Raw genomic sequence first — 14,857 nt, 5'->3', positions numbered from 1 at the left:
TCATCATCCTTTTGTAATAAAAACAGTTGTGTCTACTCACATTTTCCTTAAATCAGAAGTGGCTAATCGCTCGAGTTGTTATTTCTTCAATATAGCTTGGTGTATTTTTGAAGATTCTTTAAGTTATGGTATAATTGATAACTCCACTAGTCGATACCTCTAAATATATTTAACTGCTAAAGTAGTATCACTTCTCAAATTTAAATTTTTCTACTTGCATATTCTATAGATGAGAGAATTTTTTTTTCAGTTAGACTTCATAAACATTTTTGCGCAGATTTATAGACTGTTTCTCAAGGGCTGTGAGCCGATGGGCAGACAGCTTCCTCTTGTGACACATTTTATGGATCCCGTAGTTTCTTTGCCCTTTCCTCCCCAGTCCACCCCCACTTCTCTCATTGATCTTCCAAGCATTCATAGTTTGCCTGGCAAAAACTTCTTCAGCAAGCTGGGTAAATCATTTAATAATCATGAAGAAAGTTAAGACCGTGATTACAGTAATATAATCAATTAAACAACACGTGACGTTTAAGAGTAACATGTCTAGAGTAGTCAGTCACTTATCAATTTGGGTATTTATAGTAAATCTTTTCTTAAAATATAATGGTAGAACTTAATTTCTTAAGCTTTGGAGTATGCCTCCAAGCAATTAAGAGATTGAAAGCTGCTATCACTTGAGTGGCAGATAATTTTCCCAATAGTATAGTAGCAAATTTGCACTTCAGTTTGATGATCATGTGAAGTTAGATGTCAGCTTACTTTCTGTAGTCATTTGATTATTATTTTTGAACATATAACTTTGTTTTCTGAATAAGTGGGTTTAGACCTATTAGCAGTTATTTCTGTGACACTGAACCATATCTCATCACTGCTGGCACATGGGACAAGAAATCTGAGTTTTGTGTTCTCTTTAAAATATCAGACCGCTTAATTAAATATAATTTAGTGCACGGTAAAGTCAAATTATCGTGAAGATTATGTTTACTTTGTCTCTACAGGTTGTAATGGCACTGCTGAAATACTGGCCAAAGACTCACAGTCCAAAAGAAGTCATGTTTTTAAATGAACTAGAAGAAATTTTAGATGTTATTGAACCATCTGAGTTTGTAAAGGTTATGGAGCCTCTCTTCAGACAGCTCGCCAAATGTGTGTCCAGTCCACACTTTCAGGTCTGTACTTACTGAAGGTACAATAGTATGAGGATTTTTAGAAAGCAGAGCTGTTACTGGCATTACCAACTATTATTCACAGTAATGAATTTTATTGGTTAAGAAAAAAGGTTGTCTGTGTCAAATTTTAGGGATCCAAATGTTAGTTTTATTATTTACTTTCGAGAGTGCAGTATGTGCATTCAAATTGGATGATTCACTTTAGTGTTATGTCTAACATAAAAGCTTAAAAGCTCACTGGTTACCAGTACCTGAACCCATTCAGTACATTGTGTTTGCATTTCACTGCTTGTAATAGAGTTCTACAAATAATCTTTCTTTGTGAAAACATTTCTTTGCTTCATTTTCAGAGTTCATAGGTTATACTTTGAATCATATTTCTATCAGGGAAAAGGCAATTTTTCCATCTCCTTTTCCATCAGCTCCATGACTCCCATTTGCACTAGAGAAAAACCCAAATCTGAGTTGCAAACTTTCTTACCTTTCCCTTATGTTTGCCAAATATTTCAATTATTTGCTCTGTAAGAGATTGTCTGAAGTGTTCCTTTTTCATGTCTTCTTAGGTTGCGGAGCGAGCATTATACTACTGGAATAATGAATATATTATGAGTTTAATTAGTGATAATGCAGCAAAGATTTTACCCATCATGTTTCCATCCTTGTACCGGAATTCAAAGACACATTGGAACAAGTAAGAAACTCTTGTACAAATAAAACTCTGCTGCTTCACTTACGTCTAGTTTTAGGCTTAAAAGGAGTTCAGATCTTTGAGTTGCTAGTTTTAACAGTGTGTCGAGCTGTTTATTCTATAACATGAAAGTTGCTGAATGAGGAGGAGACTAGTGTTGTCAGCATTGTCAGGAAATAGTAAGAATTGAGGAAGATAGTTTTTCCTATTTTTGTTAAACAAAAACCAGTGTTTTAGTGCATCTGATCTATGACACATTTTTATTAATATAAAGCAAATTTCCCATTAATCTGTAGTCCAGATACTTCTAAAGGCTAACTTTGATTTCTGATCTCTAACCTCTGCTGATGTGCATTTCTTCTGCATTCTACTGGAATAAGTTGTAGATCAGGTCACTTTTTCCTTCCCCCCTGCCCCAGCCTTTTAGTTTGTTTTCTTTCTACATTGACTATTTTCACTTTTTTCCCCGCAATAACATAGTACTCACACACAAAACCAGTCCTGGTCAGCTCCTTTCTGCAGCTGTTCTGCTGTGAAGTGCCTCTTTGTCTGAGCTGCAGTGCAACTGCTGGGATGGTGAGAGTGTCACCGTCTGGCGCTGGCTGAGGATCAACAATCGATCCGCCACTAAACACAGGAAAAATAAATGGAAGATAAAGTGATGTTAAAGGGATTGGTTACTCTCACTGGATGTAAGCAGTAACAAATAATATACTCATTAATGAAATTCTGATTCAGTGATGCGATTGTGTGTAGGAAATGTGGATTGTTGCTGGTTGTTTTTCCCTGGCTCAGGGCCACGTGTTCATTTCATTCCAAGCAGAAGTCACGCCACCCAGTACAGCTGCTCTCTTACTTGCAACTCAGATGTATGATACAAAGTAATCATGTCACTGATTGCTATTTGGATTTAATGATCAGCAATGGTTACAGACTGGAGCTGTAAATAACTCTGTCAAAGTGCTTCATAAACAGATTATTTTTGTTTATTTTTTTTCTGATGATTTCCACTTCACTTTTCTAACACTTTTCTTTAGAGAGTCCTGGCATAACTCTGTTCAAGTGAGTGTTGTTGCTGTGTGGCAGTTTTCAAAATCAATTATGTCTTTTCTAGGCTCCTTTTAATCACTAACTTTTTTCTTGAATGTGTCAGTTACCAGTAAGGTGCTTGCCTCAAGATCTTGAATTTCATCTTACATGTTTTTCTAATAACGGTAGTTGGATTAGTGTCAGCAACTAAATTTCAAAACTAGTCCTGTATTGGTACATCTAATATTAAAAAAATAGGTTCAAACATCACAAGTGGCAAGTAATACTATAGAGAAAGAAAACTGCATTCAAAGTTATTAATTTTAGTACTTGTATTAGCCCTTTTGAGAGTAAACTGAAACTTCCACTGACTAGTTTTGTTCCCACTTTTTCTGAAATGATGTAATTTTCCAGTTATGTAGGCTATTGGCTACTGTTGACCAGAAAAAGTAGATTTCAAAGTTTAAAGTACTCTGAGTTTCAACCAGAAGTTTTACTTATAGGACAATACATGGCTTGATATACAATGCTCTGAAACTCTTCATGGAGATGAACCAAAAACTGTTCGATGACTGCACACAGCAATTTAAAGCAGAAAAACTGAAGTAAGTTTTCATGTCAGCGTGTCTGTCTCTTCTTGAATAATTTGTTCAGAGTGCTTTCGCTCTGAAAAATGACTGTGTCTTTAGTGAGAAGTTGTGCCCATTTGAACTTCTTGTTATATATATATTTACTGTAAAATCTCCTGAAGAATAGGATGCTTCATGTAGTCTTTGGCCTAATACTCCTAATACTCATCTTCCTAAAAAATTAATATTTTGTGAGAAGGACACTGCTGATTGCAGAGCCCAGTGTAAAAGATCCGTTAAACAGTTTAGTTTACATCCTGTGTTTATTTTAGCGTGGTTTATTTATCTGGTGTTATTTTCTTCCATGTTGTCACTCAGTTCTTCCCAAAACACATTTCCAGTATTTTTCAGCATTGCATTGTGTATGACCATAAGTGTGTGTTTTTCTAAAAATTACCCCAAAATAAACTTGTTTTTCTGGTGTAATAAGGGGCATTTGTACATTATTTGCCAGAAGAATCCTGCTGAGCATATGTCACTGTTTAATGCAGGGCAACAATAAACCATGGCAGATGCTTTCTGTTACCCCGACCCCTCCCCTGGGAAAGGTCGCACGAGGAAAAGGAAGAGAGACTTACAAGTTGGAAAACGTTTAAAATGCTTTACTAATGCCACTAATAAATAGAGAGAATAATACAAAATATGCAAAATCAGTCTTGAATTTCCCAGGGTAGCACAGCGGGGGCCTGTGGTGGAACTGGGTACCGTAACACAGTAAACCAGAGCTGGTTTCAGGGATGCGGGGTCTAGAACTAGGCCTAGGATCACAGGAATGACAGGCGGGGTCCTGTTCAGATGCCGGCCGTGGTCAAGGAGAGCGAAACCCTCGTGATCTCCCACTTTGACAGGGTGTATGATGTGTATGGGATGGAATACTTAGCTGGTCAATTTTAGTCACCTGTTCTGTCCACCCTACCTTGCAAATATGCCCCTCTCACTTACAACACGTACAAAATTTATCAGTAACCTTGACTGCCATAGCAATAAGTCTAAACCTGGGCCTCTTCTGCACACCATTGCTACCGTTATCAGCTCCGGAGCGAATGGTGTCTGAAAAACATGCAGCCAGATTCAGAAAAGTGCCGTTACTTAGAAGAACTGACAGGAAAATTCACTAAAAGAGAACTGGTCTTGTTTTAAACAAAATCAGGACAGTATAGTATATTCTTGCACAGGCCAATGAGCAGAGCAGGGATTTGGAAGCTAGAATTTTTCTGGTTTATGCCCCAAAAGGCAGCTAAATAAATGTTATGATCATGAAGTCACTTGTCTTTTGTTCATCTATTTCCAGTTTTGTTAAATAGACATAATTTTTTGAATATTCAGTATATTATAAAGACTGCTGAAGTGAGATTGAGAAGTCAAAAGTATTAATGGTTTGGCTCTCATTTTAAGGACTGAGGAGTGTAGTTAGGAAGTGGATACTGAAAATACCTGTGTTTGAATTTGAATTTTATTTTTAGTTTCAGAGTGAACAGGGATCCCTTCAAGTAGTGGTTCAAATTATACATGTATTTTAAATCAATATACTGGAAGTAGTAGATTAATGTAGATTGATCTGCCCAAGTTTTCAAGTTCCTTATTACAGTTTGAGTAGAAACGAGCTAGTAGTATAATAAATTTTTAAGATGTATGAGTGGGTTTAGAGATAACAGAATATGAACTTTTCTTGGTTTTAAAAATAATATGTAAGTCTCTCGTCCCTCCTAGCAAATAAGTAGAATCCCTTTTAAATAGGAAAGCAATCTTTTATTCTCTGGAGGTTTTTTGTGGGTTTTTTGGGTAGTGTTTTGAGTGTGAACTAAGGCAGAGTGACCTAATAACAAAACCAAAAGAAAACCCCTCAACTCACAAGAACTTAAAAGATGGCTAAAGAGTTCTTCCACCCCAGCCCAAACTTAACTTAATGGACAGCTGGAGGCAAGCTGTGTGTATGCTTTAATATAACTGGGGTTTTTTGGGTGGGTTTTATTTTTTTACATTTGTATCACCTGCTGTATGCATTGAAGCCTGAGACCATTTTTAGCACTTTTAAGCTAAAAGCCCTTTTAAACTGTACTGCCTTCCAAAGACAAGTATTCCTTCTAGTCTCTGCAATAAGTTGTTTATCTGTAAGAAGGAAAGGAGGAAGCCCCTAGATGTTACCATTTTGAATTACATTAGGCCTAAGGAAACAAACCTTTCCTACTTTAAATTTAAAAGGAGGCAAAAAAGGCATCCCATGTCATCTCTCTTGGCTTGTGACTCCCTCATTCAGAGTGGTTTTGTCAGATATTTCTCCATTAGTGTTCAGTTCAAAATGTCTCTGGGCCTTTTCTTTAAACTACTTTTCTTTTTAAACTACCCTTTTAAACTGTTGCCAGTAGCAATCTGCCTTTTTTATGGTCAGATACTAGTTTCTTACGTTCCAATATAGGATTCAAATATTATAAAGTTAAAACACAACACACTTTCAACATAGATCAAGACTCTTGTATTTTTTACTCCTTTAACAATGTGCAGTTATTAAAGATAAACTGGGTGTCAGCCGCTTTGTTTTCAGGAGAAAATAGAAGCTTTTTCCCTTTTAATGTTGCTTTGCAATCATGGGGTACTGATAGGATGCAAATTATCCTGTCAACAGGAAGTGGTATTTTGAGCCAGAGGCTGAAAGAGGCACAACTAAATAATGTATTCTTTTGAATTCTTCTAGTGAATTTCTTCATGTTTAAGAAAGTATACAAGTTGTAATGCAAGATTCACCGAGCTGCATTTGCTATTTTGATTTCTATCTTTTTTTTTTTTTCAGAGAGAAGCTAAAATTGAAGGAACGGGAAGAAGCCTGGGTTAAAATAGAAAATCTAGCCAAATCAAATCCCCAGGTATTTAGAAAAGATTAACATGTTCATGTTTAAATACTTTAGTTTTGTTAAATATCAGTGAGGGAAACAGGTCTGGCTGATCATGGAAATAAAGCAATTTCACTAATTGTATTATGAAAGATACACAATAAAAGTACTTTTAAAATTTGTAACCTTTCTCTTGTGCAAGTAATTATTTTTTTTAAAAGGTTTCTGAAAAGCATGATGTGAAGTACTTGTTCCTTTTCTTATAATAGGAGATACATTGTATTGCGGTTTGAAAAGTTATTGTGCAAAATTATGGAAAAATATAGAGATGCCATAATTGGTTTCTCTTGAAAAGCTGTTTTACAAACAATATATTACAAAAGAGATCTTTCTGCAAACTGTGAGTTGACTGGTCAGTTTTCCTCTGTGTTAAGTGGATTAAAGTAATATTGTACGTTCTTGTCTGCTGCATTTGTTCTCATACTTGCATTGAGCCAGTCTTCTGGTGGACCTGCACCTTAGGTCCTTACTGAAAGGAAAACGTCCCATCAGGCGTTACTTGGTGTAACTGAAATTTTGATAAAGAAGCAAAGATCCTTTAGACTATTCATTATATCTTGAAATTATGGGAGAAGGGGATGGTTTGGCTTGTGTTTGGTTTTTTTCCCCCGCTACTTAATTTGCTTGGAGAGTGCTGCCAGTTTTCCTTTGTCTCAATCAAACCAATTGGTGCTATGAGGAATAAAAAAACCCAAACATTTGAGTTACTTTGCAGCCAGAATTTTACAATATTGCAGCAAGAAACTTACTGTATTGTGTCTTTCCAACATGATGTAGCTGAGTTTAAAGTGGTGGAAGGTGGAATAATGGCAGTCTATAAACAGAACTGGGACACTTACTTTATGATCTCAGTGCTATTTTAAAACAGTGTGAACAATTTTTTTTCTAAGGAGGAGAAATTCCATAATTTTTTTTTTTGTGGCATTGCTCAGGGTACAGTTACTACACCACTCAAGTAAAAATTGTTAAATAATGTCAGTTGACAATAGATCAGTTTAAATAATCAAAAAAATAACCGTTCATATGAAAACAGCAATTGATGTTCAGTGACAAATCGTTCATCTAATCAGGCAAGCCATACAAAAGCCTTGCTTGAAGAGAACTTGATATATGTGGTCATTTACTGTCACAAATTATGAACTATTGCATGTCTAACTAAATAAGGGGATTGACTTGTAGTAATAAAACTAGCTCTACAGTGTAAATTTCCTTTTCTTTCAAGTAATTTTTCATAACTGTGTATGTTTTGTGAAACTGGTTTACACAACCTGAGCACAGTATGTTCTGCATAGTAAACTTGGAGAGAGCTAGGAATTGGAAGCAACTTAAAAGAAAAATTATTAATTTGAACACTGAGTGCTCGACTGAATTGACGTTAGGATATTAATGCTTTTAGCACTCTGTATAATGGATTTTTAAAATTTTCTTTTTCCTGGAATTTCTATTAACTTTTTCATTTGCCTGATTACTGACAGTTCTTGTTCAGAATTATTCCTGACTTTGCATGACACAAGAATACATTTTAAGATTTTAGGTCATGATAATTATTAGTTAAATCCTTGATGTGAGGTTTTTTGTTCTTTGTCTCAACTACATTAAATTACTGGTACACTCAGATACTAAAATGCTTATGAGGAAAAATGGATGAAAAAGTGTGTGTGTTTATAAATGAGTTTTGATTTCAAGACCGCATACACCTCCTCTGAGTTAGAATAGAATTTAAAATATTGAGATACCGGTATAGTAAACTTTCGATTCTATCCAAGTGTTTTCACAAGATGTTTGTTTTTTTCTTTCCAAAATACTTTTATGGCTGTTTTACTTTGGTTTAAAATTATTTTAAATATATATTGGCCATATTTACCCCTTTAATATTGTATTTTTTCTTCCAACACAAAATTGCCCCATAAAGTAAAATCACTGAGTTTGGTTTGCTACACTGTTCACAAATCACTAGACAATGTATTAATAAAGTTTCAGATAAATGATTGCTGAAGTAGACATTTGTTACTGGCAAAATCTGAATATTTTAAAATTCAGTCTCAAAAAATCAAATAATATCTTTTGTGTTCTGACTGTATTTTTCAACAGGACATCTCTGCCAGGTGAAAGTATTGGAGTTCCATTTTAAAATGTAGTAACTTGGTGCCTGGAAGCATAAGATATTGAAGCTAATCTCTACTAACTAATCATAGCATTCAAATGTTCAAATACACTCTTATTATTTAGGTACTACTACTAAGAATGATTATTTTAACACTTTGCATTTTATTAGTACCCAACATATAGTGACACGAGTTTGCTGAACAGTCCTGTTGCAATGGAAACAGATGGGCCTTTAATTGAAGATTTGCAGATGCTGAAGAAGACAGTGAAAGAAGAGGCTTGTCAGGTAAAGCCATGTGAAGATAACAAATTACTTGAAATTACAAATTACTTTTTTTTTAAAGCAACAGTTAATCCTAGACATAAACTTGAGTTATATTTTCAGCCCTGAAACCATTTATCATAGAGTAATAAACTTCATTAGAACTCCTACTTTCAAGTGATACTGTAGCAGCCAGGAATACAAGTGTTATTTCTAATGCCTATGAATCTGCTGTATGGTCTCTTTTGACATTTCTTCTACAGCAGCTTTCATTTTCTTTTCACTTAGAATAGCTTTTTGTGTCATTACGTGAACAATGACTGTTCTTTAAGAATAGTTACAAATATGGCTAAAATATGCCACGTCATTTTCTGTCTCTACATAACAGTTTTGTTTTTTCATAAGGAAAACTTATATAAAATATAGCCAGATTCTAGTGATGATATTTTTGCTTGTTATTCAAAGCCTTCTTAGTGGCTTAAAGCTGTGTTTCAAAAAAAAGTGTGAAGTGTTTATTTGTCTTGCCCACTCATGGGTCTTCTTCCTCAGTCCACCATCTGTTATGTTCCATCACCTACTGCAGGGCAAGGACTCTCAGGGTCATCCCAGTCTTTTCATCTTTAGCTAATGCTTAGTGATCTTCAGGTATTTTTAATTTAATTTCCGTTAAGTGGAACCAGACGCCTGACATTCGAACTAGAGATTTAAACTTGGAGCTGATGGGAAGTGGAGAGGTGCCAGGAGCATTGCAGTATCACTAAGATGTCTGGTAGCAATATCAGTAATATGAATATATCTAAATCCAGACCAGAGAAATGACCTGGAGCTGAAAAACTGGTTGAGATCAGAGATAAAGTCTGTTTACTTGAACCAGTGTATCAAACAAGAAATTTAATAAAAATAAGCATACAGTCCATCTAACCCTCTACATTACTGTCTTAAAATTCCAGTCATCATCCTGCAAGATTAGAGTATATTTTTTTATTTGTCCTGTGGCATTTGGGATGAAGGTTGGTATCAGAAGAAATGCTGGAATGCCTTCAAGACATGCTCAGTGACTGCTGGTTTTTAAACACTTATCTCTGGAGTGGAACCCAATGCATTATATGTAAATCTTGGTGGCTGAATTGCACACCTATCCAGGGCAATAAAGGAGGGGGGCATTCCCCTGCATGGGAATGCTGCTTAGAGCTGGGCAATGAGGAGCACTGGGCTGACTAAAGTTTCTAAACCACTGCCTTTCTTCAGGCCTTGGATAGCTTAGCCAGGCCCCTGTGATGGGGAGATGGGTGTCCATTCAGTAACTCCAGAGCCTAGAAGCAGTTCTGGCAGAGAAAGGAGCATATGAGATTCTTCATAAAAATGTACTACCTTAGAGTTTGATGGTAGTGTCCATATTTTAGTATGCTATTTTCTAGTACATAACTTTCTTCTTAAGATTTATGAGACCTTGGTTCACTTTCCATCCTGGCCAGAGGAAGTTCAAACTCATAGCTCCTAACTCTCGCTCTCTGTCTATATATACACGCACACTAGTAGTTGGGACAAGCAGTGAAGAACAAAGTCCCCAGTCCCAGCTGCTGGAAGTGCTTGGGGATTTGGGCCAGTATTACACAATAGAAAACGCACCAACAGTAGTGGCAGCCCCAACTAAAACCAAGGACTCTACCTAGGTTTTTCTTTTCTACAAAGGATTCAACTTCAAGAGCTGTAATGTTGGGGCTATATACAGCTTCATGATAGTGTTTCAGCTGGGAAGCCAGTACACTGCATTCCTTTGGATGAGTTTGATTTCCCCCTTCCCCACCCCACGCTGATTCATAGAAGGGGTGGAGATGAAAAAGTGACACTAATGGAAAAGAAACAAATTGTAAACTAAATAAAATTCTGCAACTTGGGTTGGAACTGTTTGAGCATTCTTCAGCTGTCTCTCCAAGTGCATGCTTTCCTGCTTTTCCTTGCTCAGAAAATCTGCCAGAAGTAAACTAGATGTCTGGAAGGTTATAAGCCTGTTTTTCAAAGTGAAAGATCCTGGCCTTGCAGAGCTAATAGGACAGTTTAAACCAGGGATTCTTATTATTAGAAAAAATGAGAGGAATCTATGAGAAGTATAAAGCTTGTAAGAAGATTGATAGGTCTGGGTCATCAGGCAGAAAAGGACCTGATGAAGGATTAGGGTATTGCAGAAAGAAAGCCAGATAGCATTCTTGCAACGACCTTTGGGAGGACACTGGAGAGGCAGTTATGGATCCCTTGCTAAGTATCATCAGAAATTGATGCTAAAATGAGGTATTATGGTTATCAGTGTAAAAAAGGTAAGTCTAAAGGGCAGCTTAGTTTATTTTTGAAATAAAACTTTGGAAGTGATAAACCATGCGGAGATGTTTACAGTTTCCGTGAAAGTAAGGTATATACCAGAGGTTAGCGATATCGCAGAGTGTCCATACTGAAGAGGTGATGGAATGACTGAGGAAAGTAGACCAGACTATTTGAGGATTTTTACTGAATGCTCTTTGCTACAATAAAATTTGACCACCATGGCTTACTAAGTTTTTGAACTTGCTGGTTAAGTTCATGGCTAAGTAAAAGCCAATCAATTTTTTAAAAGGGCACAAATAAGCATCATGGATCTAACAGGCAAATCAGGGTAGGTGAGACAGTCAGAGGGACTACATAAAGATACCATTGTATAGTTTCAAGGTACTCTGATAGGAATAATATCTGGTTTTGAGAGAGCATCAGTAAGATAATACAGCAGAATTTTCAGATATGTGCATAATGCAGGTAATTAGAGCCATTTATCATCAGAGCGTTTATCTTCATGTAGAAATGAAAATGTAGAAAGGAAAATGAAAAATAAGTGAGAAGAGAGATGATTTTATTTTTAAAAAATGTTATCAAGTGATAATCATGGTAGTCATGTCATGACTGCTAATAGCTTAGAGTTTGTCAGTTGTTTCTAATTTTTCTTCTGTACTTAGCAAAACAGTGGTTTTGAGGCTTGAAACTGTGTGGCTGGTGGGGTAAAGAGAAAGTATAAACGTTTTCCAATACGATTTTTATTTCTTTTCCTGAAAGTGAGCATACTGATATACAATAAATATCTTGTCATTGTTTAGCAATTAAGCTTTTTGGCCAACTTTGTTCTATTTTTATTTCAGGCACAGAAAGATCAGAAAAAAGATCGTCCTCTTGTGCGACGCAAGTCAGAACTGCCTCAGGATATCTATACCATGAAAGCCTTGGAATCACATTGCAGAGCTGATGAATTAATATCACATGATGGGCATTAAACTATTACAGTCAAATATTATTTTGGAGGAAACGTCTTTTTTTTTTTTTTTTTTTTTTTTCTGGACTCAGTTCTACAGTAGAACTTACTTTTTTGTGCCATACCAATCAGTTACACACAAAGTCAAAGCTTTCTTCAACCCAGTTCTGTAGGCAATAAATTGAGTATGCAGCTCAAGATTAGTAGTTCAAACAATGGTAAATTACCCAATTCCATATGCAGAATATTAGGTTGACTGTAATCAAGTGGACACAATTTCCTGGAGGTGTTATCATAGTACCAGCCAGCTAATAACATGCAGTTTTTATAGTTCTGTTTGAGAAAAGCGTTCTATAAACTCTTTCCATCTAAAGTGAATGATCAATAGTTGGTACTAATAATAAATGTGTGTTTTCAAAAGTAATAATACTTCAAATATAAGTATTAAACTTTTTCTAGGATTTCTCAACTTTGTAGTTGTTTCCACATTATTGATGTCTTGTAATATACCAGCAGTTTTGAAAATACACAATTATTCTTTCGTAGTATAAATCATGGCTTACAAATTGGTGACTTCCATGACAATCTTCAATCATCATTCCTTTCTAAGAGTTCTGTAAATTTTTTTTCTCCTTTACTTGGATAAAGATCTATATATATACACCATGTCCTAATACTTTATGTATATTTAAAGCCATATTTTCCAGTCTTCAGTGTATAATACAGCACCAGTATTCCAGATACGAACTGGTAGAAGAATTTTTCCTAAAATGAAAATTTGTTTACTATGACTGGGAATAGACTGAATATAAAATTTCATTTTAAGTTTTTTCAAGTTCTTTCACTCTTTTCTCCCTTATCTGAGCTTTTAATACTCAGCATTTCTCTTGGGCTCTAGGAGTTCAGTATTCTGTGGCAGATACTACGCGTGATTTCAGTTGCATCAGTTTTTATCTGAAAGATGAACATAATCTTTCAGGAAACATCATCACAAGCTTATATAATAAAGTAAAATAAGAAAAAGAACAGACTTTTGAATTCCTTTCTTCTTTTTAGGTGAGTCTAAGAGCTGAGGAGATAGTGACCATAATTTTACCGTGAAAATACTTTTTTGTTGTAGTTGTAAAGAGCACATGTGCTGCAAATACACCTCACAAGTGAACTGAAAAATGCATCTAAGTTGCTGATGAACTTCAAATGCTGCTATATATTCCACAAGATTACTTGCATGTAATGAGCTTTTTGTTGTAGATGGAAAAGCACGGCAGGAAAATCTCTTTAAAAATATAGTGCTTTGTTTTCAATATTTGATTTCTCTCAGGGTGGCCAGTATTTTAACTTACTTATCCTGCTTACAAGCTGTTTGAAACGTGTTCTGCTATTCTAAATGAGTGATTAGTTTCTTTTGTCTCTGGCAGTAACATGATATAACTTAATGTTTAATGTCTTGATGCATAAAGAGATAAAAACGTGGCTTCTTTAAAAAATAGTTTTGTTTTACTTTTTAAGGAAGTATAATGTCTCCTGCATCCATTAAAATAAATGCGCAAAGCAGACATTCATAGTAACCTTGTGCAGATGTAGTGCCTGCTGTTTGTCGGTTGCATTTAACATTCGATTCCCAATATTTGTTGCGTTGTCTACTGGAAGAAAATTGTGGGTGGTAAATATTGGCTTACAATAACAAAATTTCAAGCTCAACCCAACCTTTAAGTGGAATGTCCACGACATCTGAAAACATTTCCTGTAAAACTTGAAAAAGAATATGCTTTACCATTAGGATAAACTATAGTAAAACAGTTTAAAGATGCCTTCTCCTTTTGAGGGAAAAAGGGTGCTTTTTTTAGTTGTGTAAAGCAGCGTCTATGTATTTTGATATACCATTGTTTGAACTTCCATCTTTAGCTGGTAGATTATCAGTTACCTTTGATTTTGGGTGTTCAGTATGTTTGTGCAAGAGGTTGCTGAAAGGAATTATTATGTTAACTCAAGGAAAGAAAAAAAGCTGTATATCAATGTTTGATTGTGTGATGCTCAACGTATAAGAACATCTTTTACTGTCTAGATTTTGTTTCTGTTCTTTATTGAAGATAAACACTCACCAAAAAGCAAAATATTGTGGTATTTGTAAAGGCTGAAAGTTCACCATAAATTCAGATTTGAAGTTTTGGACCACTGAACATTTGCTTAGGCAATATTCCAAAATTTGTCACCACTAATGGTTTAGCATGTTTATTATCAATATTTATATACTTCTTATAATCCTGTACTAAACCATTCTAAAAGTAATACATCCAAAAAGAAGAAGAAGAAAAATTAGAATTTTGGTGACTGTTGTTCTTCATAAAGTTCTGTGTTTGACATCTTCTCCCGTTTCCAAAATTCCACCTGTACATCAGGAATGTCAAAAGTAATATTACAAGTGTCTTTTTAGTGTGGCTTTAGTATGGCTTCATTTTAATATTGTACATACATTGTACCTTGTTTTATGGTAATAAGTAATAAAAATGTAGACTTCATATTTTGTACAGAATCGTCCTATGTACAGAATAAAAAGTTCCTAGAAATAGCAAAAATAGGTAAGTGGCACAATTATTTTTCATTAGACAATATCTGTAACATTACGCGTTAGTGGAATGTTAAGTTCAAATGTACCTACATATTTTTTAACATTTTGTAATGCAGTTTTTTGTTCTGGCATTGTTTCTGAAGAACTTCATACACCTGTCATTTAATATGCTTTTATCTAATTTTAAAACTTTAAAAAAAAAAATATGGTGTATTATATGGACAAATAAAGAACATGTGAATTTTA

General features: G+C 35.1%; 1 protein-coding gene across 2 annotated transcripts in view; it reads left to right on the top strand.

Moving 5' to 3' along the window:
- PPP2R5C (protein phosphatase 2 regulatory subunit B'gamma) overlaps window positions 1-14,857 on the top strand; it is an 83,660-nt gene extending 68,803 nt beyond the window's left edge. For both annotated transcript variants that reach the window (XM_080345783.1, XM_080345784.1), the window contains 6 exons: window positions 999-1,169; window positions 1,733-1,860; window positions 3,390-3,491; window positions 6,304-6,376; window positions 8,679-8,795; window positions 11,933-14,857. In XM_080345783.1, the coding sequence (XP_080201909.1) occupies window positions 999-1,169; window positions 1,733-1,860; window positions 3,390-3,491; window positions 6,304-6,376; window positions 8,679-8,795; window positions 11,933-12,064 (723 nt within the window). In that variant the 3' untranslated portion in view covers window positions 12,065-14,857. The remainder of the gene's footprint in view (window positions 1-998; window positions 1,170-1,732; window positions 1,861-3,389; window positions 3,492-6,303; window positions 6,377-8,678; window positions 8,796-11,932) is intronic.

This window comes from Nesoenas mayeri, assembly GCF_963082525.1.
Source record: "Nesoenas mayeri genome assembly, chromosome: 5".
NCBI classification, from domain to species: Eukaryota; Metazoa; Chordata; class Aves; order Columbiformes; family Columbidae; genus Nesoenas; species Nesoenas mayeri.
This window is presented reverse-complemented; position numbering and strand designations above follow the sequence as displayed.